At 42.3% G+C, this 27,828-nt stretch overlaps 1 protein-coding gene across 1 annotated transcript in view; it reads left to right on the top strand.

Annotated features, from left to right (window-relative positions):
• TNS3 (tensin 3) overlaps positions 1-27,828 on the top strand; it is a 325,962-nt gene that overhangs the window by 134,888 nt on the left and 163,246 nt on the right. Inside the window, exons 10-11 of the mRNA XM_089669481.1 lie at positions 1,586-1,715; positions 5,681-5,746. Coding sequence (XP_089525607.1) covers positions 1,586-1,715; positions 5,681-5,746 — 196 coding nt within the window. The remainder of the gene's footprint in view (positions 1-1,585; positions 1,716-5,680; positions 5,747-27,828) is intronic.

The following is a 27,828-nucleotide window of genomic DNA, read 5'->3' as shown; positions in this document are numbered from 1 at the left end:
TATCCAACGGACTGTTCGTGTGCTTCTGGATTTTGGTTGGTTTATCAACTTCCAAAAGTTTGCTCTACAACCTTCTCTTAGAGTACTGATTCTGGACACAGCCCAAGCCAAAAAGTATTTCTTCCAGATAGATACATTCCTCAATAAGATTCTCTGAGAGTTCTGGGCCACATACTTACTTAATTGAGGCAGTCCCCTTCACTCAGTTTTGTTCAAGACCTCTCCAATGCAACATCTTGTTGGCCTGGAACAAGTGTGCACCTTCTCTCAACCTCGCTATGCTTTTCTCTAGCCAACCAAGAAACTTTCCAGTTTAGTGGATTTTCAATCCAGCCTTGACAATAAGTAAATAATTTCTACCATAACCATAGAAGGTGATAACAACAACTTCTTGCCTCAAAGGCTGATCCAATTTCTCACAGTTCAGAGAACATGGTCACCTAGGGAATTCAAGCTCCCCATCAACATCCTGCAGGTTAGAGAGAAAAATCTAGTCCTGAATCACTGAACCTCCTACACACCAATATAAAGTCACCCGATCAGGGAGTGAGCAGACAACTGTGGCCTATGTAAGCCACCTGTGGAGTACCAGACGTTCGGTAGCCTTAACCAAAAAAAGTCTGGTCATCTTATTGGTGAAGAAACACATTACAGCCCTCTCTGCTTTCAAATCCCAGTAGTGGACAATTGGAAGGTGGGTTATCTCAATTTTCATTGGACTAAGGGAACCCCCCCCCCCCCCCCATTCCAACATCTTTAGTACCTTAAAAGGGGAATTCCAAATAGTGGATATCCTCGCTTCCAGATTCAAAAAAGTTAACCCTGTGTGTAGCCAGTACCGAGGATGTTCTAGCACTGTCATCGGATGTTCTGCTAATTCATTGGTCTCCAGTTCCAGTTCATATATCCCTGTTCTCCATTGCAGGTTCTGCCTGGACTGCTCCACAAAATAAAACAAGAGAAGAAACTGGTGATTCTCATTGTACCAAACTGGCCCAGAAGAACCTGGTACACAAACATGCTCAAACTTCTAGGCGACAATCTTTGGCCTCTTGCAACAGGCCATATTGTATGTCTCAGGACGCTATGTTCCATCCTTCTTCTCAGTCACTGGCTTTGACAGAATGAAACCCAGGTTTTGAGAGACAGAGGTATTTCTGACTGTCATTACCACTTTGCTAAAAGCCAAAAAATCCAATTCCAGAAAAATGTAATATCGTATCAAAGTGTTTCTTGGATTAGATAACATATAGAGCACCCTGTGCTTCCTTGGGATCTCAACTTGGTTCTCTATGCCCTGCAGAAAGCATTCTTTGAACTCACCAGGTAACACTCTTTGGATGATGTTCCCTGCAAGGTGGCCTTCTTTGTGGCTATCAGGTCTGTCCGACATATCTCTGAATTAACAGCTGTCTCTTGTAAGGTACCATTCTAAAAACCTTCACAAAGATAAAGTTGTCTTGCGCCCAAAGTGTAACAACAAACAAGCAAAAAAAAACACTGTCCACGCTACATGCCAACTAAAACAAGACCTCTAGCAGTGTGACACATTCCACTTATGTTTTATGTTGCCCTTCTTTTGCAGATCAAATGTTACCATAAATCATATTACACTGAAAACCAGGATATCATTTTCAGGCTGCAATTCCATACAGGAGCTGTTCATGGCCAGAGACTATATTTTGGGAAAGAAGACTTGGATCATGCAAATAATGGTGAGTGGTTTACCAGTGTGTAACATAATTGCCTTATATTTACATTTTATGTATATAAAATAATATAATTGCCCTATATTTTGGAGAATAATGAGCAGTGCTTCAAAGCACAATTCTAATCAACCTGAAAAATGCTAGGCAGCCTATATATAAGAAAATGTACGTAAGAGGTAAAACGGCATGTAAAATGATGCAAATACCTTTTGTGATGTGCAATTTTAGTATCCTTCTGGCCTCATCTGGACATCTGTGATACTGATAAAACATTGCGCACAGTGTCACCTGCTCAGCATGCTGGAATAAATCCATAAATCCCTTCTCTGCTGTCATCCTGATGTCAGGATAGAGCTAGCTCTAAGCAGTTTTTTAGGACTCTGGATCCTCCCAACCTACACCAATGTAACTTGGTTATTAGGCAGGGCACAAAACCTGTCATTTGTGGCTGCTTTTGATGCATACTGCTTTACCTGCTAGGGATTTTGTAATAATTTTATCCTACTGAAATCAATAGTTAGAGCTTTTTTTATTCAACAATGATTGAGACTTTAGTTTATCCCACTGACACCAATGATTGAAATGTATTTTTCTCCCATGGACACTGATAAAGGAACTTGCCTACATTTTCTCTTGACTGTATCCTAGGACCTAGTTGTTAAAACCGCGCCAGCCTCACGACAGCAGCATGCAGCGGACAATGCAATTGTATAGCACTAATTCTGAGCACTGAGCAGGAGACTGAAAAAGATTCACTTCAGAGCTCTCTGTCTACATGTAGGAAATGTGACTTTGCATGGTGATGTTGGTGGAGCCTGGAGCAATTATCCAATGAAGAGGATTTGATAAGTCCTGTACTTTTAGAAATGTTGGCTATTACAAGTATTTTCTGCTTGAGGAAATCTTTCTGTGGGAATTGAAACGTTTGTGTGGTGATTTTCTTGGAAAACCACACCTGTTATTAAAATTAGCCATGCCTATTTTGCAGCTGTTTCTTGAACACCCTGATAAACTCCGTGGGTTTACATCTCGGAATGCATTGGCAGTGTCTTATGCATCTGTTGCATGTTTTACAATTGTTCATTTTATTATCGTTCCTATGTATTCCGCTGTTTCCTGCAAACTGCATTAAAGAAGCAGTAAGCTGAACAGCTGCAATACACCAAAAAAGCGGGTGTAACTAGAGTCTTATAGTAAACCAGTTCCATTTTATTATAGATTTAAAGTGCTGAAGAAAATGGCAGTTGTCACCAAAACAAGGTGTGTGCAGTTTTGCTCTGTTTGCATTTGTTAAGGGTTGTTGTTAGGCTGAGCAAGATAGAAGTTAGGCTAGGTTCACATCTGGCCTGAAGCTTGTTGCCCAAAAGTAGCTCCTGTAATCTGTACTCTATCTTATTATCCGCTACCGATCAAGCTTGCCTGATTCCATTGCTCCTCCATCTGCTTCTAGTAGTCCACCCAGAGGACATACCTGCTGCCAACCAGTTCCTGTCTACACCTTTTTGCTTACCAGCCAGTGCCAGCCCTATAACTGTCTGCTTTCCAGTCAGTTCCTGCTCACAGCTGTCTGCTGCCAGCCAGTGCTCGCTCATTCCTGCCTGCTGTTCAGGCAGTCATCTGCTAGAGCTCAGCCAACCTATCCTGCCGTGGTCTATTGTCGGCCTACTTCTGTTACCGCTTGAATGTCCTGCTCATTTCAGCTGCTGGCGAAGACCATTAGGCACTCGTACCACTCCACACTCTCATGCCATCTGTCCATTCTATCAAGGGCCCTGAGCTGGAGGTGTAAGAGAGGCCCTCTTCATCACGTCACTCTCACCCACTAACTGTGTAACTATAATGACCTCTCCTGCAAAGTAAACATTTTGATTGCTGTCACATCAATCAGGCATGTCTCTGAGTTGGCTGCCCTTTCCTGTAAGGAACCATTCCTCATGCTTCTCACAGACAAGGTCTTCTTACACCCCAGACCATCTCTTCTTTCTGAAGGTGGTATCAATCTTCTACCTTGATGAAGACATAGTCCTATCATCCTTATGCCCTGCTCAAAAGCATCCAAAGGAAATTTCTTTTCATTGCCAGGACATGGTCAATGCCATTAGAGTCTACCTCCAAGGGACAGCTTTAGGTCAGAGCAACATGTTCACTGTTCGTCCTGGTCTCAGGACCTCACACAGTACACCCTGCTTCAAGTCCACACTCACAAAATGGATAAGAAATATGATCGCTAGAGTTTACTCCCTCAAGGGAAAATCTCCTCCTGCACTTTTATCCTCATTTTCCATAAGATTGGTGGGTTTTCTGAGAATTTTGGTATCAGGCCTATGTAGCTCAGCTGTGTTTCGCTAAAACTATTAGCGGCACTCTGAAGTTGGGCCTGTTGACCCTTGTTGTTGGGTCTGTTGGCACAATTCTACTTGCCTAATGTTGACCACCTTTTCATTTATTACTTGGGGATGTTCCAATGTCTATGAATACTTTGTGTCATGTACTGTTCAATTGCGTTAAGGAGTTTGACTAGTAAATTCCTTATCTTGAAGTGCAATACAGGACACAGACCACTCTCTCTTTCATTTCTTTGTTACTACACATTGCTTGCTACAACACTGAGGATTCTCTAGTGGAGTAGGGTTAAAGGGGAGGTGCCCAGGGGGCATGTCCTTAATATTTTTGCCAGTGTTCAATTATCTGAAGGTACAAGTCTATAACCCATGGTCTGTGAATACTTTGCCTGTGTCTTGTACTGTACTTCAAGATTTGGGATTTGCAGGTAAGTCGCAATTGTTTTTTCCTCTTAAGCAGTTCTTGGACTATCTGGTAGATTTTTGTTCATATCACATATAAATCATTCAAACACATTTTCATTATCTTCACTTATTTAGCCCTCTGGTTTGTATAACCTGCACTTTGGTTTGTCTTTGACTAAACTTGTGATTGTACAATACAGTGGTATCTAATATGATATGTAGCCACCCATGTAAAGTTGTGTTTATATTTCTTGTGCATTATTGTGTTGTGAAATGTATGTATTACTTGTGAGCGCCGAGGCTTTGTATTTGCAATCACTTGCAATTTACCATAATGACAGCCAATACAGGGCTTCAGGAAGATCTTTTAGCACTGTGTTTTGAAGCCCCTTTTGTTGAACAGTACAGGCAGAGACCCATTTCCATTTCTCACTTACTGGAATACAACATTAACAGATCACATACATTTACAGATAATGAAGATGCCTCCTAAAACCCTACAATTATCATGAGCCAGAAGATTGTGGCATTTATAATCCTTTACTATCATTTCAATAATCCTGGAGCATCAACCCCATAATCTCTGTTTTTTAATCATTGTTCTTTAATCCCACCTCTATAACAAAGGGTTTCTTCTGCATATACTGTAGCAACCAGCATGTGACCATAAAGATATACTGTCTGCAAAGTCTTTGTCCTCAAATTATGTTTGGAAGTCCAACTTCAGTCCATTCTTCCAAAATCAGTGTTTTGGCACATTTATTTCTGGTTTACATAGACTGCTTTGAGGTAGTGCACACAACCCAGCCCTCACTTTATCAAGTAGTTAGTGTTTTCAGGTACTGTTGTTCAGCAGATGGTCAATCTAGCTTGCCCTTAACTCACTGGGTAGATCACTGTCAGTTTGTGTCTAATGCAGCATTGCCGCCTAGGTTACAACATGAAAGCCTCCCAACCTTGACAAGGTTCAAATCCATCTAACTGATAGCTGATAAATAGTTTTATCAGTGAAAAATTGCTCTGATCCTGAAGACCAAACTGTGAAGAAAGATATGAACTCGTTCTTTTGTGGTGGATTTCGACATGGTTCCAAAGCAAAATTCCACATAACTGATGCATCATATATCGTCCTAGGATTCCTCATTCTAGGCTTGTAGTATTTAGAACATTCATGTTGTTGCTTCTTTTTTTCCCAACTAAAACATATTTTTTTCTTTTATATAGATAATAGATTTCCGGACTATGGAAAAATTGAACTGGTATTTTCAAGAAATCCAGAAAAACTCTCTGGTAGGTGTTTCCCATTTCTATATGTTTTATTTTTTCCTTAACGTGTATCTACAGTCAACGGTTTTTTATATTTTGGCTAGAGTGGGAAGGGCTAGAACCACTGTCAGCTTTCTTGTTTTCATATACAAAAGGTGCAGCGCTTGAGTGTAAATAAATAATAAAAAACAATAAAAATAATATAAATAATGTCTGTGTACACTAGTGTAAAGAAACTAAAATCAGATAACACATATAAATAAAGTCCACAAAGTGCAGTGTCCATCAGTGTTATAAAAATCAATGGTGACTAGCAAAATGAGGTGACATCTGTGATGGGTGCATCTGTGACAATCCTCCACCGCTATGCACTCACCAGAAGTTAGGAACAAATAGGCTCTGTACAGAGGTCCCTTCAAGGGATGTAACCTTTCCATTGCAGGAAATGGATAAACAGCCAACCTCCCAATGCGACTAGGCTTTGTAGGGGATTCCTATAGGATGGATTCCTCTGCTCGCATACATAAATCAACAATCAATCCGGATATAACGATTCCTAAACAAACGAGCTCAAGAACCAGAGCCCAGAAACCGTAGCATATAGTGTATTTTTTATTCCATTAAAATCCAAAGTATCCACGTGGAGCACTAAAAACAATGTAAATACACTTAAAAATATGACCGCTTGACCATCGTATGGACTCGGCAGTGTGACGGCAGCACGTAGGCTCCCCTTGACGCGTTTCGTGCACATGCACGTTCTCAAAGGGACCCGCCTCCTGCTGACGCCATCACAATGTACATCTTAAATAGTCTTCAGGCACAAATGAACGAGCACCATTTTAACGAAGACCAAGCATCGCATCCTTGTACTGGATCATAGAACAAAGAGCAATCATTTGCAAATTGAAAAAGATCGTAGTAATAATGTTAATAATGTTTACCGTGTGGTTGTAGGAATTATAAAATATCAATTAAATAGCAATTGGATATGTTACAGTGGCAAATGTTTCACAAAACAGTGCGGTTGTCAATATAATAATCACAAGGAAAAACTAGAATAATAACTAAACAAGTTGTAAGACCTTGCAATATTAATGAAAGGAAAACTAGACAAGTTGCAAGACCCTACAGTATTAATTGAAGGGGAATACAAAAAAAAATAAAAAAAATAAAATATATATATATATATATATATATATATATATATATATATATATATATATATATATAAATTCTTGCTTTTTCCCTGCTGAGGAGATTCAGGGAAACGGTGATCCTGGAATCCATGATCCTGGTTTAAAAATTTTCAGCCAGCGATAGGGTTTCATGTAGAAGTAATATGAGTGCAGAGTCTACAGCTGCCCGATCACCTCTACAGGGAGTGGAAGGGGCCATCCTCCTGCCGCCATTCCTGTATGATCAAGAAGCCTGGGTGTTCTCTGCCCTAGATAGGGCTACAGAGGAACAGCAGGTATATCCATACTCATCTCAACTCTGTAGCGTCAAAAACTGGAAGTGATTAGGATTTCGTCACTTGGGTTTGTTGTTTACAAGCCATTACCGCCTTGTAAAGCATCTGATCATACCAATTTTAGTTTGATCAGATGCTTTTGAAGGCAGAGGTGAGATTGGAGGGCTATTAGACCCAAAATGTCTCAGTAAAGTGTACCTGTGAATATACTGTGTGTGTGAGTGTTATTTATCCCTTGTGATGGCAATGAAGGTGATAAAAAAAAAAATTAAAGGGACAATGTAAAAAAAAATGTTATTTTAAACGTCCCTGTCCCCTGTGTTCATGTGCAAATGCGCATTTACACATAAGCATTGCGCACAAATGTAAACGATGATTACATCACCCATGTGATGTATCACCAGAGGGAGAGCAATAATTCTAGCATTGGACCTTCTGTTTACCGCTAAACTGGTAACCTGCAAAGTGTTTTAAAGTGTCTCCTATGGATAATTCATTGTACCATTCCAGAGGCATGCGCATGCCATGCATCTATTAACTCGGCATAAAATATATATTTTGCCAAAAAATGGGTACTATTTTGTGTTTCTGTGCACTAAACTCCAAGTGTATTCTTTCTGGAAAATGTGCGATGGATAAACCATTGTGTGGCATAGAAAATTGGAACAACCTTCATTTTATACTCCTGGGCCTTTGCTTTCTGAAAATATATAATGTTTGGGGGTTCTAAGTACTTTTATAGCAAAAATGCAGTTTTTTACAAGTATGTGAAAAATGTCAGAATTGACCTGGGTTTGAAGAGGTTAAACATACTCTGTTATCAGTGCTAGAGTTGTGCAATTCTATGTACTGGGTCAATACCTGGCTACTGTATATGATTCAACTACAACCATTATCGCATCTAGGGTCACGTAGATCAATTTTTATTTATAATTCTAGTTCTAAAATACTTGTTATATTCAATACCAAACTGCAGATGTTAATTTTATCTTTAGTTTTTATCAGCCAACTAATGATATATATTTCCAGCATGCAACTATTGATGGTTCAATGGTGTTTTAAATGGTGGAGGCATATCCGTTAGGCAAAGGTAGAAATGACCAGTTCTTTTTATTTTTTTCTGTGCTGGATTTTAACTACTTGCCAACCGCAGATAGCCAAATGACGGCTACACTGTGGCCGGCCAGTTCTGGGAGGGTGTCATATGACGTCCTCCCAGAACGCGCTCTCCTGCGCGCCCCCGGGGGCACACACCCGGCGATCTCCGTGATCGCTGTGTCCTACGGACACAGATGATCACGTGATGTGGTAAAAGGTCCTTTTACCACGTGATCAGCCGTGTCCAAAGACACGCTGATCACCGGGAAATGCTATTGCTGGTTCTCGGCTGCACTTTCCTCACGCTGTCAGTTGTCAGAGCGCCGATCATCAGGGCGCCGATCGTCAGGGCACCGATCATCAGGGCACTGATGATCGGTGCCCAGCAGTGCCACCCACCAGTTCCGCCCACCTGTGCCCAGCATTGCGCCCACCTGTGTCACCCAGCAGTGCCACCTACCTGTGCCCAGAAGTGCCACCTACCTGTGCCCAGCAGTGCACCCAGCAGTGCCACCCAGCAGTTCCACCCACCTGTGCCCATCAGTGCAGCCCAGCAGTGCTGTCAGTCAGTGCCCTGCGGTTGTGCCAGTCAGTGCCACCTATGAGTGCCACTTATCAGTGCCGCCTATTAGTGCCCATCAGTGCTGCCTCATCAACGCACATCAGCGAAGGTGAAAAATTACCTGTTTGAAAAATGTTATAATAGAAACAAAGAAACTTTTTTTTTTCAAATTTTTTGCAATTTTTTTGTTTATAGCGCAAAAAGTAAAGCGCCCAGCGGCGATTAAATACCACCAAAAGAAAGCTCTATTTGTGAGAAATTTTTTTTAAAAATTTCATATAGGTACAATCTTGCATGACCGTGCAATTGTCAATCAAAGTGCGACAGCGTTGAAAGCTGAAAATTGGCCTGGTAAAGAAGGGGGTATAAGTGCCCGGTAGGCAAGGGGCTAAATATACCTGAGGTGGGTTCTCCTATGCTAAAATAGATGACCACAATTTATCCGCATGGACCTTGAAGATGGCTGTCCTCATTTACATTTTTAATTTAAAGTATGAGTTCACATTACATGTTACACCTGCATTTAGGGTGTAACATGTAACATTTTCAGCACTCCAACCCACCCCCTTGAGACAGTGGACGGGGGTTCTCCCTCACAACCGCTGTCATATTCTAAAATCTCCCCACACCGCTGCATCATTCATACACAGCGATTTGGGAATAAACTACAAGTCCTGTTGTGCATTGATTAGTGCGGTGTGTAGATCGGAGTGCCATTAACCATGTCCTTCCCGAAGGCACCTCTCAAAAGGTTCAACGTGGAAGTTGGTTTTACAGTAGGGAAGCTTCCTTCTCTTTGATATATCTACTTATGGTCCGTATGATGGAGGATAGTTACCTCTAAGAATGGAGGGACACGGGTACGCAGAGTCCTTTACATAGTGTAGTGGAGAGCATTACAAAAGGGTGCTGGACCCACTGGAAACGGGTCAAACATTGTGGTGAGTGCAGTGAAAATGGGGGAGCACATGTGGAGGTACTGATTGTTTTCATCACCCACGGTATATTGGAGCACAAGAAGTTTCTTTGGATTACATTTGACAATCACAATTTTGACCTTCCTGGTCATATATTCTTTATAAGCACAAACACTTTATTGTTTATTGTTCACTGATTGGAGTATCACAGTATTGTCTATTTGGATTGAAGAAAAATATTTATTATGCCATCATATGTATGTTACATGTTTTGAGTGCACAGCATTGTCACCATTGTAGGGGGAGGTGCATTATAGTAGCAGCCTAGTATTTTTGAGCATACAGTCATTGTCACATCCAACAAGGGGAGGTGCTTTATAGCACCTGCCCCGCACATTTACTTTGCCACACAGATATTTTTTTGCTTAATGTCACTCTTTGTTTAAAAGACAGGGGGAAGGTGTTTTGTAGCACTGGCTGGTCTCTCTTATGGTAAAATGGTCCTGAGAACCACAATCGGGTTCAGGGTAGGATTTCTGCTGCTGTTCCTAATTTTGAGAAATGAATGGCACGTGCACGCCGGAGAATGATCACACTGACAACTGTCCAGTAAAACCAGGTCCTCATCTCTGTTTATTGCAGGGCGGTGTTTAACCTTTTATACACAGAGAACAATAGAGTATACCTCACTATTATGTAAATGTAGTCATAGTCTAAAAAGCACATCTTGATTGGCTGAAATATAGAAAGAAGGCAGGAACTTGAAGCTTGCTTGTCTCTCGTTATCTCTTACTCCCTCACATATTCAAGGCCTAGGTACAAGATCTTCACAGCTCGACGGGAGGGGATGAGAGCATCGCTGAACAAACATTTTTGAGTTAAGGAGGACTGCAAAGCCCAGCAGACAAAAGATATACGCACAACACATATATTTAGAAATATGAAAAAGTAGATATGTATAAAATGTACAGTGGGGCAAAAAAGTATTTAGTCAGCCACCAATTGTGCAAGTTCTCCCACTTAAAAAGATGAGAGAGGCCTGTAATTGGCATCATAGGTAGACCTCAACTATGAGAGACAAAATGAGAAAACAAATCCAGACAATCACATTGGCTGATTTGGAAAGAATTTATTTGCAAATTATGGTGGAAAATAAGTATTTGGTCACCTATAAACAAGCAAGATTTCTGGCTCTCACAGACCTGTACCTTCTTCTTTAAGAGGCTCCTCTGTCCTGCACTCATTACCTGTATCAATGGCACCTGTTTGAACTTGTTATCGGTATAAAAGACACCTGTCCACAACCTCAAACAGTCACACTCCAAACTCCACTATGGTGAAGACTAAAGAGCTGTCGAAGGACACCAGAAACAAAATTGTAGACCTGCACCAGGCTGGGAAGACTGAATCTGCAATAGGCAAGCAGCTTGGTGTGAAGAAATCAACTGTGGGAGCAATAATTATAAAATGGAAGACATACAAGACCACCGATAATCTCCCTCAATCTGGGGCTCCATGCAAGATCTCACCCCGTGGGGTCAAAATGATCACAAGAACGGTGAGCAAAAATCCCAGGACCACACGGTGGGGACCTAGTGAATGACCCGCAGAGAGCTGGGACCAACGTAACAAAGGCTACCATCAGTAACACACTACGCCGCCAGGGACTCAGATCCTGCAGTGCCAGACGTGTCCCCCTGCTTAAGCCAGTACATGTCCGGCCCGTCTGAAGTTTGCTAGAGAGCATTTGGATGATCCAGAAGAGGATTGGGAGAATGTCATATGGTCAGATGAAACCAAAATAGAACTGTTTGGTAGAAACACAACTCGTCGTGTTTGGAGGAGAGAGAATGCTGAGTTGCATCCAAAGAACACCATACCTACTGTGAAGCATGGGGGTGGCAACATCATGCTTTGGGGCTGTTTCTCCGCAAAGGGACCAGGACGACTGATCCATGTACAGGACAGAATGTATGGGGCCATGTATCGTGAGATTTTGAGTGCAAACCTCCTTCCATCAGCAAAGGCATTGAAGATGAAACGTTGCTGGGTCTTCCAGCATGACAATGATCCCAAACATACCGCCCGGGCAACGGAATGGCTTAGTAAGAAGCATTTCAAGGTCCTGGAGTGGCCTAGCCAGTCTCCAGATCTCAACCCCATAGAAAACCTTTGGAGGGAGTTGAAAGTCTGTGTTGCCCAGCGACAGCCCCAAAACATCACTGCTCTAGAGGAGATCTGCATGGAGGATGGGCCAACATACCAGCAACAGTGTGTGCCAATCTTGTGAAGACTTACAGGAAACGTTTGACCTCTGTCATTGCCAACATAGGATATATAACAAAGTATTGAGATGAACTTTTCATATTGACCAAATACTTATTTTCCACCATAATTTGCAAATAAATTCTTTCCAAATCAGCCAATGTGATTGTTTGTATTTTTTTTCTCATTTTGTCTCTCATAGTTGAGGTCTACCTATGATGCCAATTACAGGCCTCTCTCATCTTTTTAAGTGGGAGAACTTGCACAGTTGGTGGCTGACTAAATACTTTTTTGCCCCACTGTATATATTCAACAGGAGACCGAATAGGCATTTTACCAAATCCATCACAATGGGAGATTGGAGCTATGTCGCATCTTCACACTAGGAGCACTTATTGCACGTATGAATTATTCATGAGTGGGGGGAGGTGCGTCATAGCGCTCACCAGCATTTAACCTCCCTAGCGGTATTCCCGAGTGTAGCTCGGGGTAAAATGTCAGTACCAAAAGCGGTAACCCTGAGCTACACTCGGGCTTACCATGCGGCGCTGCATAGGGAGTCCCTGCAGCGCTTACCTTGTCCTTCACTCCCGCGATGTGTCCCCTGCAGTGTCCCCGGCCATCTCCTCCGGCCGATGCCGGCATCCGGCTTCTGTGTTCCGGTCCCTGTGACATCGGGACGTACGGGCGCCGGAACCGGCGGGAAATTTGAAAATTTTAAAAAAATTTCATTTTTTTCAAAATGAATTTTACATAGTAAAACATTGCTGTTTCAAACCATTTCACATACATTTTGTCTCGAGTGCTTTGTCCGGCGCCCTGCCTGCACTTTTACAGTTCTTTCTGCCTGGAAACTTAGAAAAGTCCATGGCGTCCAAAAAGTTTCCCTTTAGGTCAAAAGCGGGTTTAGATCAGCTAGAGAACAGCGATAGTAAATCAGAACCACTTGCAGAATTGAGTGATAATGATTCGTGGAAATATTCGTCATCAGACACTGAAAACGATTTTGCGACTTTGCTCAGTGATGTGCGAACTTGGCGCTATATTTCAAATTTCAGTGTTTTTGGTTTGATTATATTATTGAATTACATTTATTATTATTATATTATTATTTTTTATGATTATTTATTAAATTATAATTTATGATTTTGTGTTTCAAGTTTTATCATATCCGGAATGTTTACTAGACTCTTTTTCGGATAGATTTTAGTGAGTTATTCCTAAATATTACAGCCTACAATAAAAAAAACTACATATTTCCATGCAAAATAATGGTACCGCTTTCAGCACCAAAAATCTGAAATAATCATACCGCCAGGGAGGTTAAATAACTTTCATATCACCCTTTAAGTAGGAGCAGCGCAACATCTTTATTTTCATTTTCATTGATCCTACACATTCTATTAGGGTGTGATAGGTGTTAGCAGCAGCCCACTACTATTGCGCAGATTCATCCCATATATCCTACAAGTCCCGTCTACTACATGTAGAATCGATGGACTGCAAGCTTGCTGATCAGTGCACTCGTAGTTCATTGACACTTCCTACAGCTCTGAATCTGACAGGCTATACAGAGGTACGGGCACAGAGCTGTGGGAAGGGTGTGCAGGAGCCTGACATTGCACACTTTGCACATCAATACTTTGCAGGCTCCTGTAGAAAAAGCAATACATACACATTTTCCCCCTGCAATAACATGCAGTTATTTTTTTTCTTAATGGTGAACTTTGCGTTTAAAGTGGATGTAAAGGCAAATCCTAACTAACTGTAAACTTACTCTCAACCACATTCCAAGCCTAACCTATCTAGCCTTGTAAAGAACAAATCACCATGCTTACCTGTTCTGCAGTGGGCACCCTCTGTGTGCTGGAGACAGCCAACATGGCTGGAAAATCCTTGGCAAGTGACGTCACCCATAGAGTTACTATAGGGCTCCAGTTGTTGACTGCCTCTCCTGCACACTCCTATTTACTGAAACCGCTGATGACAGCTCAGCCTGGGCATGGACCGGAGCAGCTGCAGAACAGGTAAGTATAGTGATTTTGTTTTTTCTTTACAGGGCTAGAAAATTAGGCTTAGAATGTGGCTCAGAGTAGGATACAGTTAGTAAGGATCTGCCTTTACTTCCACTTTAGGGTTAAAGTGAAAATTCCTTGCTGCAATATAGCTTAAAAATCCAAACAGGGAGCTGTGTAAAAAAAAAGCCTCACCTCCTTTCAATCACACTGCAGATGCGAACCTCAACTTTGTAGACCTTGAGGCTCAATTCACACTTGTGCGACAGGTCGTACGACTTTGGACATCAAAGTCACAAGACAAGTCGCACTCCATACTTTTTATTGGCATCTGTTTAAATTGGTGCGACTTTGAAAAGGTGCCTGCACTACTTTGGTGCAACTTTTAATCCAGAGAATGTAAAGTCATATCAAAGTCACATGACTTTGGAGACACTCAAATGTTAATGGAGCCTAAGGCTCCATGCACACTGGCTTAAAAACTCTGCTTCTACATGAGTTTTGTGTTTTGCCTGTGGAAGGAGCACAATGTTATCCTATGTGTCCGTGCACAATAGGACATTTAGAGCCATATTTTAAGCTCAGCTTTTAGAGGCAGAAAAACCTTTCTTGTTTTCGTTTTTAATTGGGGTTTTCTGGCAGAAAAAACTAAACACTCCTAAAGGCACCTAAACATTGTACAAAAATGCTTTATATGAGCATTTATATTTATGCCGAGGGAACTGGCGTTTTTTTAAGCCCAGGGTGCATGGAGCCTAATACTAATAACAAGCAGTTGAACAAAATATAGAAATGTCCGAAAAGTATCAATATAGCATACCACTTTGAGGATAAAACAACACAAACCAATACATATTTGTCTTAAAGATACTTTACATTGAATTACTGGACAAATAATGGCAAAAAAGCTCGATGTGTATAGTTATTGGGAGACCTCTGGTGGACAAACACTGCAAATACACTTAAATGTAGTATAATTATCATACCTTGCATTATGTGACGGGATGCATGAAAAATCTCCCCCCCCCCTTTTTTTTATTGGTTTTCACAGAAGGGGTTAAAATGCTGAGGAATTGAGTGCTACATCACTAGGTGGAGTATTGGGCGTGCATGCACCATTCTCTGTTCCCACCATTCAACATAAGGTAGCAGCTTTTTGCCACAACTCCTATTTGCAAGAGACATGCAGTTCAACTATTTGAACAACTCCTGCTCTTAGAAGCTGGTTTCTGAGGTCCTAAAGGTTTTACCTGGCATGCTGAGTGAAGTTGAGTGCAGTATGTCGGTCCCCAAACACAAGGGGAGCAGTTCCGCTGTGTCAGGTCCCTCCAGCTGACAACCTACTAACAGTTCTGGGGCTGCCTGCAGTGGTCTCCCTCAGGGTCCTGATACTGAAGCCTGGATTGTTGTTCCCTGCTTGAGTTCCCTCATTTCTTAGAAGAGGTGTGACCCCCTCCTTGGCCTTTTCCTGGAAGGATGCCACTGCCTGGGCCAAATTGCAACTTTGATTGCTGACTCTAACCATAAACGTTAAAAACATAAATCTATTATTTGCTCCTTGCAGCTTTAACAGATTCCACTGCAAAGGATCTGTCTGAGGAAAAGTATCAAAAATCTTGGCCAGATGGTATTGTTCCTAAGCAGTCGCAGGCATCTGCAATAGCTAAATTGTAGAGATTATTTCGGCTCATATTCATGTGACGTGTACCATCGTAAAATGGGAAAACATCCTGTAGTTTCTACTAGAGAGCTCCAAGACTTCAAGAACTTTTACAGTGCACAACCTACTGCATGGCATCCTGTACAGAGACTGGGAAACTTCTGAGGTTTTGCTGTTCAATATCCATTTGAGGAGGCCTTTATTAGGAAGTGGGTCATTCCCACTGTTGGGCAGCATAGTGTCTTAATAAAGCACCGATGATTCCTGTAGAGAATGAGCCAGTGTTTAAGGATCCCACAGATAGATCATTGGAGATTTTCTCTTTCAGGCCCTGCATTCCAACCTGCCATGGCTGTGCTATTAGCCTTTTAAACATTGGGGGAATTAATTAAACTCATACAAGGATCCAGTTTTCATTCATGCCCCCTATTTGTAGAGTGTTAAAAGCTCATGTTGGCTGGACGTTACTGCATACAGTACATGGGTTAGTGGATGTCCATCTTATTTCCCAAATGAGTCTCCTGTCAGAGAATATGTGGAGAACTTTAATTTCATAATTTTTTATGATCCACCCAGTAACACACTTTCTGCCTTGACAGTTGGCAGGCAGACTTCCTCAGCCGGCCACACTTGGATTCAGGGAAATTGGCCCTACACTTGGAGTTGTTCCAGGACATTTGTCACAGGTGGAAAACCCCAATAGTTTCAACAACAAGCTGGACAGGTTTGTCTTCAGGTACATATATCCTCTGGCAGAAGTAGTTGATGCTCTAATGGCTCCTTGGAATCGGTACCGCATTATCTACGCTTTTCGTGTCCTGAACCTCCTTTCTCATCTGCTTTGCAGGATTAAGATGAGGGCACTCATGTGATCCTCATTGCTCCAGACCGGCCCAGGCAGATTTGTTAATCTGATCCGATCTGACTCCTGGCATACGTTCCATGGACCCTTCCAGGTTATCAGGTTACCATCCTATTTCAGAGTTGCTGGCTTTAACAGCATGGCTGTTGAAACCCGGATCTTGTGGGATAGAAGTCTTTCTGAATTGGTAATTACTACAGTGTTAACCCCTTTCCAAAAAAGGATGTGCCCATACTTTGTATTTTGTCACTTCTCATTTTGGCTAATGTAAACATGTCGTTACCGGCCTGTGAAAGCATCGGATCAAACTGATCTTGGTTTGATCTGATGCTTTGAAGGACAGAGGAGAGATCTGGGGTCCAATAGACCCCAGATCTCTCAGTAATAAATACCTGTCAGTACTGTACTTTGGCACCATTCCATGAGTGTGCGCAGTTATAAAGCATGACATATTGGGTATCAATTTACTTGGTCTAACATCACCCTTTATATTTTACCAAACAGTTTGGTATTATGTTGTGTTTTTGCGCATTAAAATTAACTAAAGTGTATTTTTTTTCAAAAACAAATTGCATTTGAAAAACCACTAAGCAAATACCGTGTGACATAAATAATTGCAACACCCATCATTTTATTCTCTAGAGCCACTGCATAATTATATACAATGTTTGGGGGTTCTAAGTAGTTTTATTGCAAAAAAAGTAGATTTTTACATGTGTCAGAATAGGCCCAGTGTTGAACTATTTAAAGGCTTGGAATTCCATTCTCTGGAAGGTCTCATTTGTAAGACTTATTTTGGTTGGTACGAAGAAAGTAAGTTTCATTCCATAGAAAATTCTGTTGGACAAATTCTGACTTTTTCACAATTAGCTCTGGATCAGCAAATGGAGTACTATTAAGGGGTAAATGTTGGCACTTGTGATGTTCCAGAGACTGCTAGCCTCTTATTCTTTAACCCCTTGCCTACCAGGCACTTTCACCACCTTCCTGCCCAGGCCAATTTTCAGCTTTCAGCGCTGTCGCACTTTGAATGACAATTGCGCAGTCATGCAACACTTGCACCCATATGAAATTTTTATCATTTTCTTGAGACAGATAGAGCTTTCTTTTGGTGGCATTTAACCACCACTGGGTTTTTTATTTTTTGATAAACCAAAAACAACTGAAAATTTTGGAAAAAAAACATTTTTTCTTAGTTTCTGCTATAAAATTTAGTAAATGAGTAATTTTTTCTCCTTCACTGATGTGCGCTAATGAGGCTGCAGTGATGGGCACTGATGAGGCACTGGTAGGTGGCACTGATGGGCATTGACAGGCATCACTGGTGGGCATTCACAAACATCACTGATGGGCACTGAAAGGCAGTACTCATATGGCACTGATAGGCGGAACTGATTGGCACTATTAGGTGGCACTGACTGGAACTGTTAGGTGGCACTGATAGGCAGCACTGACTGGCACTGATAGGTGGCACTGATTGGCAGCACTCATAGGCAGCACTGACTGACACTGATAGTTGGCTCTGAAAGGCAGCTCAGATGGGCACTGATATGTGGCATTGATATGCACTGGTAGACACTGATATCTGGCATTGATGTGTACTGATGGGCACTGACAGGTGGCATTGATGGGCAATGACAAGTGGCATTAATGGGCAATGACAAGTGGCATTAATGGGCAATGACAGGTGGCACTGATGGGGCTACACTGATCATCAGGGCACTAATCATCAGTGCCCTGATGATCAGTGTAGATGTCCCCTTCGAGGAATGCCGATTACCGGCTCTCCTATCCTCACGAGCTGTCAGTGTGACAACTCGTGAGGACAGAAATGCCGATAACCGGCATTTCCTTATTTACATGCGAGCAGCTGTGATTGGACACAGCTAATCACATGACAGAGCCGAAGTAATTAGCTCATTCTGCTGATCAGTGATCCACTGTGTCCCAGGGACACAGCGCACTATAGATCGCCGCGCTGCTCGCCCCCGGGGGGGCGCATGCGCGGTTAGAATGGGAGGACATCATATGACATCCTCCCAGAACGAGAGAACCACCTTGCGCCCGTCATTTCCTTCTATGGCGGGTGGGAGGCGGTTAATGAGTACTTTTGTACAGGGTGTCTCACAAGTGGCTGCCCCTGTTTATTCATCTCTCTGTGGGAGATTTGTGGGAATTTGGTTCTCCCAGCACTTCAAAGGCCCAATAAACCTATCAAGTATATTCCCCATTAAATTCCTACTCATAGGGATCTTTTCCCTGTTACCATCACCTTTATTAGGTGTATGTCTGAACTGGTGGCCTTGTCTTGTAAAGAACCTTTTCTTGTCTTACATAGAGACATGGTAGTGTTGAGGCAGAGAGCCTCTTTCCTTCCTAAACTGGTTTCAGCTTTTCACCTCAGAACTACCTCATGAGCAATGCTTTCATTAGGAAGATTCTCTCCTTGTCATCCCAGATGGCCCCTGCAAAGTGGGAACCAGCTCTTCATGCCACTTTTCAATAACTCAGACAGGTTATTGTTCAAGCCTGCTCCATCCTGCTCCACTACATCTAACTGGAATAGTACTCCTTGTTTCACGGATCCCCATCCCTGATGCTGCAAAATGGCTTCTTTAGCAGCAAGGAATGCGGTCTGCTGCTCTGAACTCCATGAAAACTCAGTCTTTTTCCTGGTAACATTATATATAGGCCTTGAGATCAGTTCAAGATGTGGGATGAACAATCTCCGGAATCCCACAACTCCAATGAACTTCTGTTCCTGCTTTTTGGTAGCAGCGGCCAACAGTGCCTGGATAGTTTGCACAACTGTCTCTGGAATTTTCCTCTGTTGCCCAGTCCACATCATTACCAAGAATTTTACCTCTGTGGCAGGTCCTTGCACTTTGGCTCTGTTGATAGCCCATCCTATTCTCCATGTGCTGTATCAGCAGGTGCAGTGATTCAGTTGCATCTTCTTTTGTCCCAGAGATCATGATGTCATTGATGTAGTGGAACACAGCGACTTTCAGAGTCAGTGAACTTAAATCTCAGGCAATCAGTCCATTATAAATCATTGGAGAATGAAGGTAGCCATTGCGGAAGGACGGTGAAAATGTGCTAGCGGCCATCCCACACAAAGGCAAACTGGTTCTGACACTCCAGGTCGATCAAAATCAAGAGAAAAGAAACATTGTCTAGGTCTATCACTGCATGATAGTCTCCTGCCTCTTTAGCATTTTGCTCAACGATGGAGATCATATCAGGTACAGCTGACTTGGAAGTGCCATTTTGTTTAATCCTCTGTAATCCACAGTCATTCTATGTGTCCCACAGCCTTCACCACCCTAACCAGATACGCTTTATCAGGATACCTGAATGTGAGTGTACCCCATGCAGTCTGAATTGACTGACCTTGAAGTACATTCATCCCAACCATATTTTTGGGTAACTCTGATACCAAAACATTTGTCCAAAATCCCGGTCCCTTGCCAATAACCAATTTCACCCGTGCCCCCCCCCCCCCCCCTCCCGTGTCCTAACTGTTGGTACGGTTTGCCCTCCCAAACCTTCTACATGAATCACTTCTCCTTTGTGATGAGAAGGATTGTAACTTCAGCTCCAGTATCAACTAAAGCCATCACATGCGTAGGAGAAGATGACTCCCCCCCCCCCCCCCCCACCACCACCACCACCACCACCATACAGTGACAGGTGCATACGGGCGTTGGTCTCCTGCTGTCACTGTTCTCACTGCTATCACAGAAGACTCACCTTCCCTTCATAAAGTATAAGGAACTTCCCAATCCCCCTTTCTGAGTCTCTCTAACTTCTCCCCAGGATAAAGGAATTTGAGTTTGTGTTCATGTGCAGTTTTGGGAATTGGTTTGGGGCTAACAGGAGGGGTCTGTTTCCTCTGATTTTAGTTTGAGGTTATCTTCACTGTTCCTAATCCTGACAGGTTTCCCCACTAACTGTGTCCCCCTCTTTTACACTGAAAAGGTTACTTAACTCAGGTTAGAGTGGGTTTACGATCTCCATAGGCAACGCTGTAGACTAAGCCTGGGTCCTCGCATTGCCTATGGAGATCGTGAACCCACTGTAACCTGAGTTAAGTAACCTTTTCAGTGTATTACTGTTGTATATAGGGCATAGATTTGCTAGGTAGTAGGTAGAATTTTTGCTTGATATAGGTATATCTGTGAGTCTTGTGTTGTATTCCTAATTGTAATTGTTTCTATGTACAGCAATTTCATTTAATAAAAGCACAATAATACACACTATGGAGGTGTAAATTTCCTTGCTTGTAACACAAAGTAACCTTTACTAGACACAAAGCAAACAATGGCCCAAATGTACCTGAATCATTTGTCTCTCAATGAACAATGAAAAATAGGATTTTTCTACTAACTACAATAATTTCTTTGGACTTTATTGAGGGACACAGATCCCATCCTTCTAGGTTTATGGTCTTGCTTTTGGTGCTGTTTTTTTGAAAAACTGAGGCATGCTGGGAGGGGGAGGCCTGGTCACTATATATGTTTTTTTGCTTGCCAGTGTTCAATTTCTTTTCTTTGAATTCTATGTTCCTCAAAACCTCCCAAGAAAATGGTTTCATGGTAAATACACATTTTCTGTGCTCTAAAGCAGTGTTTCTCAACCTTTTTCCAGTCGGGGTGCCCTTGAAAAGTATTTTCAGTCACAAGGCACCCTTGTCCTAGGCTTGCTTCATGTTAATGTGTGTCGCGGAATGCACGCAACTTTGAGCTTATTCATGAGACACAGACAAATGCTCTGCTCTTTAAGGGTACCATTCATTCTTAATAGTACCCCATACATTGGCAAACGCGGGATGTTTTTGGTGTGGTACAATTAAAAAAAAAAAAAAAGGGGGTCAGGGATGACTTCCCCTGCATTTCTGCTTGTAGGGCAGCCCATTGAAATGAACACTTTTGAATGGAATGACTATCAATACGTTTGCACTGTTTGAATGATGTGATTTGAATGATCCACTGTTTGATTGAAGCAGCTCGTTGCGGGTCATCGTATAATTCTGCCATTGCTCTGAAAAATGAGGAAACTGAGTCCAGATGCAAATGGCGACTCTCCAGCAGGTGGTGGGCCCAGCCTTGGGGTTCCCTCTGCAGTAAGGATATAATGAATCCCACCTTTACAGATTCTGGCGAAAAAGTCTGTGGCTGTAGGTCAAAGTACAACAGACAGGAATTCTGGAAGGCCCTGAACTTTCCTCGATCCCCATTGAACCGCTCGGGCGTTGGTACTCGAGGTTCTGGCGGAGGCATGGCAAACACTGCTCCAGCGGAAGGTTCTGCGCGGCCCCTGGCCAGAGGAGGATCAACTGGAGCTGATGGCATGGTTGCTGGCGTGGTTAGGGTCTGAATACGTCCCTCCAGGTGGATGTAGCCTTCTTGGAGTGTTTTGACATCTTGGGTGAGTGCCACCAGGTGTTGGCATATCTCATCCAAGGGTGAGAGACCTCTTCCCGGCTCAGTCATGGCCGTATGGTTCTGTTAAGGACCGACTGGCAGTAGCCTCTAGCGACCCACAGGCTGGAATCCCTCAGGGCGCAGAGGCTAAGCCTCATTCTGCTGTTTCACCAGGGCCCCTGATGGTGGGGATGGACTTGAAGCAGCCTGAGACCAGGTCGCGACCCCCGAGTTCAACCAGCTGCAGTAGAGGTGGATTTGCCAGAGGTAGGTAACAAGTGAGAGCCAGATGTGAAGAGGTAGTGTGTAACGTAGTCAGACAGACCAGGTCGGTAACAATGGAGGCAGACGGTACAGATTGGCAGGCAAAAGGATAAACGGGTCACAGGCCAGGTTCAGCAACAGGAGGTCAGGTAAATAGGAGAAAGCAGAAGAATGAACAGACAAGCCAGGGATCAGGGCAGGAGAGAGTCACGATAATCCGGGTCGGGCAGGTTCGGCAACAAAGGCAATCTCAGGTACTAGGAACAGGAACACAGCAATAAGACCATACGACAATGTGAGCATTGCAAGAGCTGGATTAAATAGCCCTCCCGTCGCCGACAGGCGTGCCTGGGTCCTAGTGCCCGCCTGTCTATATGTCTTGTCGGGATCCTACGCATGTGCAGATTCGTGCGTCGTGGCGATCTTCTCGTTCCCTGACACACTGCTTGCAATTACAATTCCTTGGTTATTACACTAACTAGCTAATTTGGGAATACAAAACAACTTTTGTCCAAGATTGGTAGCATTAAGTGGTAAAAGAGTTATAAATGCGTGAGTTGCAATGTAAAATGTTTGTACTCATCCATATCACATACCTATGTGTAAGCAATAGTCTTTATTTTCCAAAAAAAAATTAAACAAAGTAGCTTCCTTCAGCATAAATGGAAAACAGGCCATACATTTGTGGCTCAAAAGCAAAGATATGGCTCACCACCACCAGAGGCTGAATTTCTGCCTAGGGGCAAAGTATGGCCAACGGGATAGAATATTAACTTCATATACACTTAAGGATCAATAGTCATATTTGATTAACATTTTGTTTTCTTAATTTGTACTTGACTTTTGATGTGGGAGAATTTGATTCCCCCTGATCTTTCTTAGAGGAATCTTACTTCTTTCTCTGTGTCTCGGATTCATCATCAGTGCAGAAAAATGCTACAATCAGTTGACTTGAGCTAGACACACACAGATCAAAATTCAATCCGTGTGTAGCTCTCTCTGTTCAGCAGAAGCCAATCGCTAGACCAGCTTTTGTCAAGCAGTCCTGCTGGAAAACCAGCATTCGATTGTTTGTTTTTTTTATTTTTTGTTCAGCCTGCTGGTTAAACAAAAAAAAAAAAACTTACTCTGGACCTAGCTGTGTGTACCCATTCACTTTACAGATCTGTGTGATTTATCCATAAAGAAATCAGTATTTCCATACATAGTTTCTTTTTGTGTCTGTTACCAAATAAAACAAATGTCTCTTTATTTTAGACCTTTTCCTTGTGCAATTCTCATTTTTTCAAGCATATACTTTTTCCATTTCATGGTCCATTTTATCTCTTTTAGAGTTTTTTCCTTTTTTGTTGAGGATTTCCTTAGCAATTGAAGACCATTTGTTACAAATTTCTGCTTCCAATCTTTTAAAACTTGATATGCCCTCTGTATATCTGCACCTCAGATTAAAATTGGCAATGTCTTATCATTTTTGCAATTCATTTTCTTTGTTAACCACCGGAATCTCCATGTGGGGGAAAGTGAAAACATATTGAGATCCAAACTTTTTTCATCTCATAACTGTAAATGTATTTATTGTTTATTACTTGTATAGTGCTGTCAATTTACACAGAGCTTTACATATATTTTGTACATTCACATCGATCCCTGCCCTCAAGGAGCTTACAATCTAAGGTCACTAACTAATAACTAAATACTCAAGATGCCTCAAGAAATACAGTGTATGAACAAGTTTTCTTTCAAAGTAGTCACCTCCCACCATTGTTTTATCTCCTATTGAGGGCTCATTCTTTAGGAAAGCAACTTTCATATCCTTCTGCAATGCACTCGTTTGCTGTAATGACATTTTCGAAATATTAGCTTGCTGTAAAATATTTATTTTTGTCCCAAAAGATCTGCTGGTTGACGAGCCCCCTTTATATTCTTCATTAGGGGCGAATTCACACATAAAATCCAGTAAATTGCAAAGCAGCCAGATTGATTCACCACTCTGGCCGCTCTCCATTGCCAGCTGCGCTGGGGGGCAGTGTGATGCCCAAATCAGCACGTCACACTTCTCCCTATATTCACTGCAATGTCGGGGCAGCGTGACGCATTGCGCAGCCTGACATTGCAGTGTGATTCAGACCGTTGCACTGCGATTAAATGCAGCATGTCTGCATTTTATCTCAGCACTAGGCTGCGTTGCAGTTTGAATGCGGTACATAGAAAACAATTGTTTCCTGTGTGTTCTTGCGGTGATAGATGTTTTACAATGCATTACAACGTCTTTCACCATTTATAGTGTGATATGGGACACAGGACTTAGTTAAGCTGAGATGATTGGGTAATACTTCAACCTATAGGATAATTTAGATACAGTCAGGTCCATAAATATTGGGACATCGACACAATTCTAACATTTTTGGCTCTATACACCACCACCATGGATTTGAAATGAAACGAACAAGATGTGCTTTAACTGCAGACTGTCAGCTTTAATTTGAGGGTATTTACATCCAAATCAGGTGAACGGTGTAGGAATTACAACAGTTTGCCTATGTGCCTCCCACTTGTTAAGGGACCAAAAGTAATGGGACAGAATAATAATCATAAATCAAACTTTCACTTTTTAATACTTTGTTGCAAATCCTTTGCAGTCAATTACAGCCATTTTAGAATTGTGTCGATGTCCCAGTATTTATGGACCTGACTGTACTGACAATCAAAAAGCCTTTGGCTAGCCAGGTAATGGTCCCACTTGCAACATGCTACACAGGATGATAGATGTCTTTTCCATTTTGAGAAAAATATACCCTCTTTTTTACTAACCGTTTAGTTTTATTACTTTATTTTTTCTTATCAATATTTTTTTCCCCCAATCAAGACATCATCTACATGCTGCTGAGCTAGACTGTATGTGCAGCTATCCAGATCAGCTAATCCTCAGCAATGCCTTGGGAGCTGTATCTGGAACCAGCTGAGCTGAAGATTGCAGAGCCTGTCTGGAATATGTGCTTTAGCCCTGGTTCACAGTGGATCTGACTTCGAAACCGTGCGACTTCAAGTAAACTTTCAAAGTCGGATGGCAGTGCAACTTGATAGACATCTGTGTGTCTTCATTCACAGATGTCTATACAAGTCACACCCCAAATCTGAAAAAGTAGTGCAGAAACTACTTTTCTAATTGGTGCGGCTCTGACTTCGGCTTGATTAGCCGATTGGTTCCATTGCCGATCAACGCATGCAGTTTGTCATGCGATTTGAACGGTCAAACTGCATGACAATTCACATCAGTGTGAACCAGGGCTTGCTTCATTAAATCATTTTGTAATCATTGATGGTAAGAGTACTCCTTTATGCCAGCAGAGGAAGCCTAAGCCTCAATTTGGGCATATCTTCTCCTTCCTTAATGAGGAGCCCAGTATCACCACAAACCTTTTGGTTTTAAATCTTCCAAGCCTGCAGACAAGTCTTTGTCATAAAGGGATTCCCCCAGTTCTCAAAGTGGGGGATGTCTGTTGAACTTTGCAGATGCCTGGTCAGAAAGCATCTCAGGTGCCTGTTCAGCCCTTTGTCTCTCTCTTGATTCATGTTGTCCAAGCTACCTGTGTGTCCACAAAGGTTATCAGACCTCCATTCTGGACTTCCAGACCCTTTGCAACAAGGAGTTATTGCACTTGTACCAGTGGAGCAAAGTTTCACGGGTTCTGCTCTAACCTTTTCACTTGCAAGAGAGGTAGAAAGGAATCCAGCATGGGCTGGATACCTTGTTCCAGCCTTGTCTGCAGTTTACAATTCAGGCATTGACAATTTTCAGGCAGACTACCTCATCCAGTAGTGTTTGAAGACCTGTGTCACAGGTGAGGGATGCCAAATGTGGACCTCCTTGGTCTCCAGGTTCAATGTGAGACTGAGCAGGTGAATCTCTACCTGCAGAGATCCTCTGGTGGATGCAGTAAATGCTCTGGGATCCCTTTAAAAGGGATGCAGACACTGCCACTTTCCTCATTGAAACTTTAAAAGTGCATCAGCTGATTAATAATGGAAAAGTCACTTTCATTCAGATTCACTGTGCACATTAACACAGACAGGTTTATCTTTAGATTAGAATCAAGTTGGGGTTTGCAACAATGTTGTTAAAACCCTTGCACTGTACATGCTTGCTTTGGGGGCACTCCTATGAGCTTGCTCCACCCCCCGCTCCCTCATCACAGGATTTTACTGACAGCAGTGTAAGCCACTAGCTCCCACTACCTTAGCAAAGTCTGTGGGAGCAGAGAGAGCTGCTATAAATGGGCACAGTGCTGGGTCGAGTGGACACAGGTAAGTATAAGGGGATAGGGGGAGGGTTTGAGGGAGAATGATGCTATGTAAACATTTTTTACCCCATTGCAGAGAATGCATTAAGGTATAAAATGTTTAGGCTTTAAAACCACTTTAACTGAATCCTGTGTTCTAATACCTTAAAGCTGAAGTTCAGGCTTGTAAAGCGTTCTCTCAGTATTTCTTAAAAAAAAATATGTATGGAGTTTTTTTTTTTATGAAGTCTTTTAGCCGATCTGGTGACATTACAGGAGGTTATTTATTTATTTCAGGTACTTATATAGCGCCATCAATTTACGCAGCACTTTACATAAATATTGTACATTCACATCAGTCTCTAACCCTCAAGGGGCGTACAATCTAAGGTTGCTTTTCTTCTTCTGATGACAGGAAGCAGGCATTCTTCCATGACACATGAGTGCTGCTCAGCCCTCAGTCCGAGGGTGAAGTCGGGGACAGTGCTGGAATGTAGAAAGGGTGAAGATTTGCAGTATCTTTTATGGGGGGAATAATCTAAACAATAAAAACTCCAGCAGTTCTTGTTTATGGCCTCATTAACATGGGTGTATGGTTTTGTACACCTGTGCAAACTGGTTTCCTTAGCACACAGGAGGCACAAGTGTTCCAAGAGCAGTTTGTCTGCATTCTGATCCTTGCATCAGTCCTACACACATGTACACTTGGTATTCCTGGAGACACATGCAGACACATGCAACTATCCACCTGTAATTTATTTTGACACGCTGCCTGTGCCTCCCATGCAGGTAAAGACTCTGCATGGGTGTACAAACCAGTATGCCTGTGTGAATAAGGACAATTTAATCCAGGGGTGTAGACAACCGATTCTGACCTTTTTACAGCTTTAACAGTCCTGTGGCAAAGACCTCCTAGATAATAGTTTCTCCACAAGATTTTGAAAAATCAATGACCGCGAAATTGTCATTCAAAGTGCGACAGCGCTGTAAGCTGAAAATTGGCCTGGGCAGGAAGGGGGTATAAGTGCCCAGTAGGCAAGTGGTTAATGACACTAGTGACAGGGAAATCAAAGGATTAACTAGAAGGCAATGAAAGGATTAAATGTGCCTAACAAGTGTAGGCAAATGTACAATGTATGTGCTGGTTTTATGCCCACAGGATATGTACTTCTTCTCTCCCTGAATGAAAAGAGCTCAGGGAGAGCTGAACTGAACTGGCTAGATCTTGTGTGTTCTCTTTACAAACAGCGCATAGGTCTGTGCTGTGATTGGCCACTTCCGAT

This window comes from Staurois parvus, unplaced genomic scaffold (assembly GCF_062004578.1).
Source record: "Staurois parvus isolate SC_StPar_1 unplaced genomic scaffold, SC_StPar_1.0 ptg000077l, whole genome shotgun sequence".
NCBI classification, from domain to species: Eukaryota; Metazoa; Chordata; class Amphibia; order Anura; family Ranidae; genus Staurois; species Staurois parvus.
The sequence above is the reverse complement of the archived record's forward strand: the minus strand, read 5'-3'. Positions and strand labels throughout refer to the sequence as shown.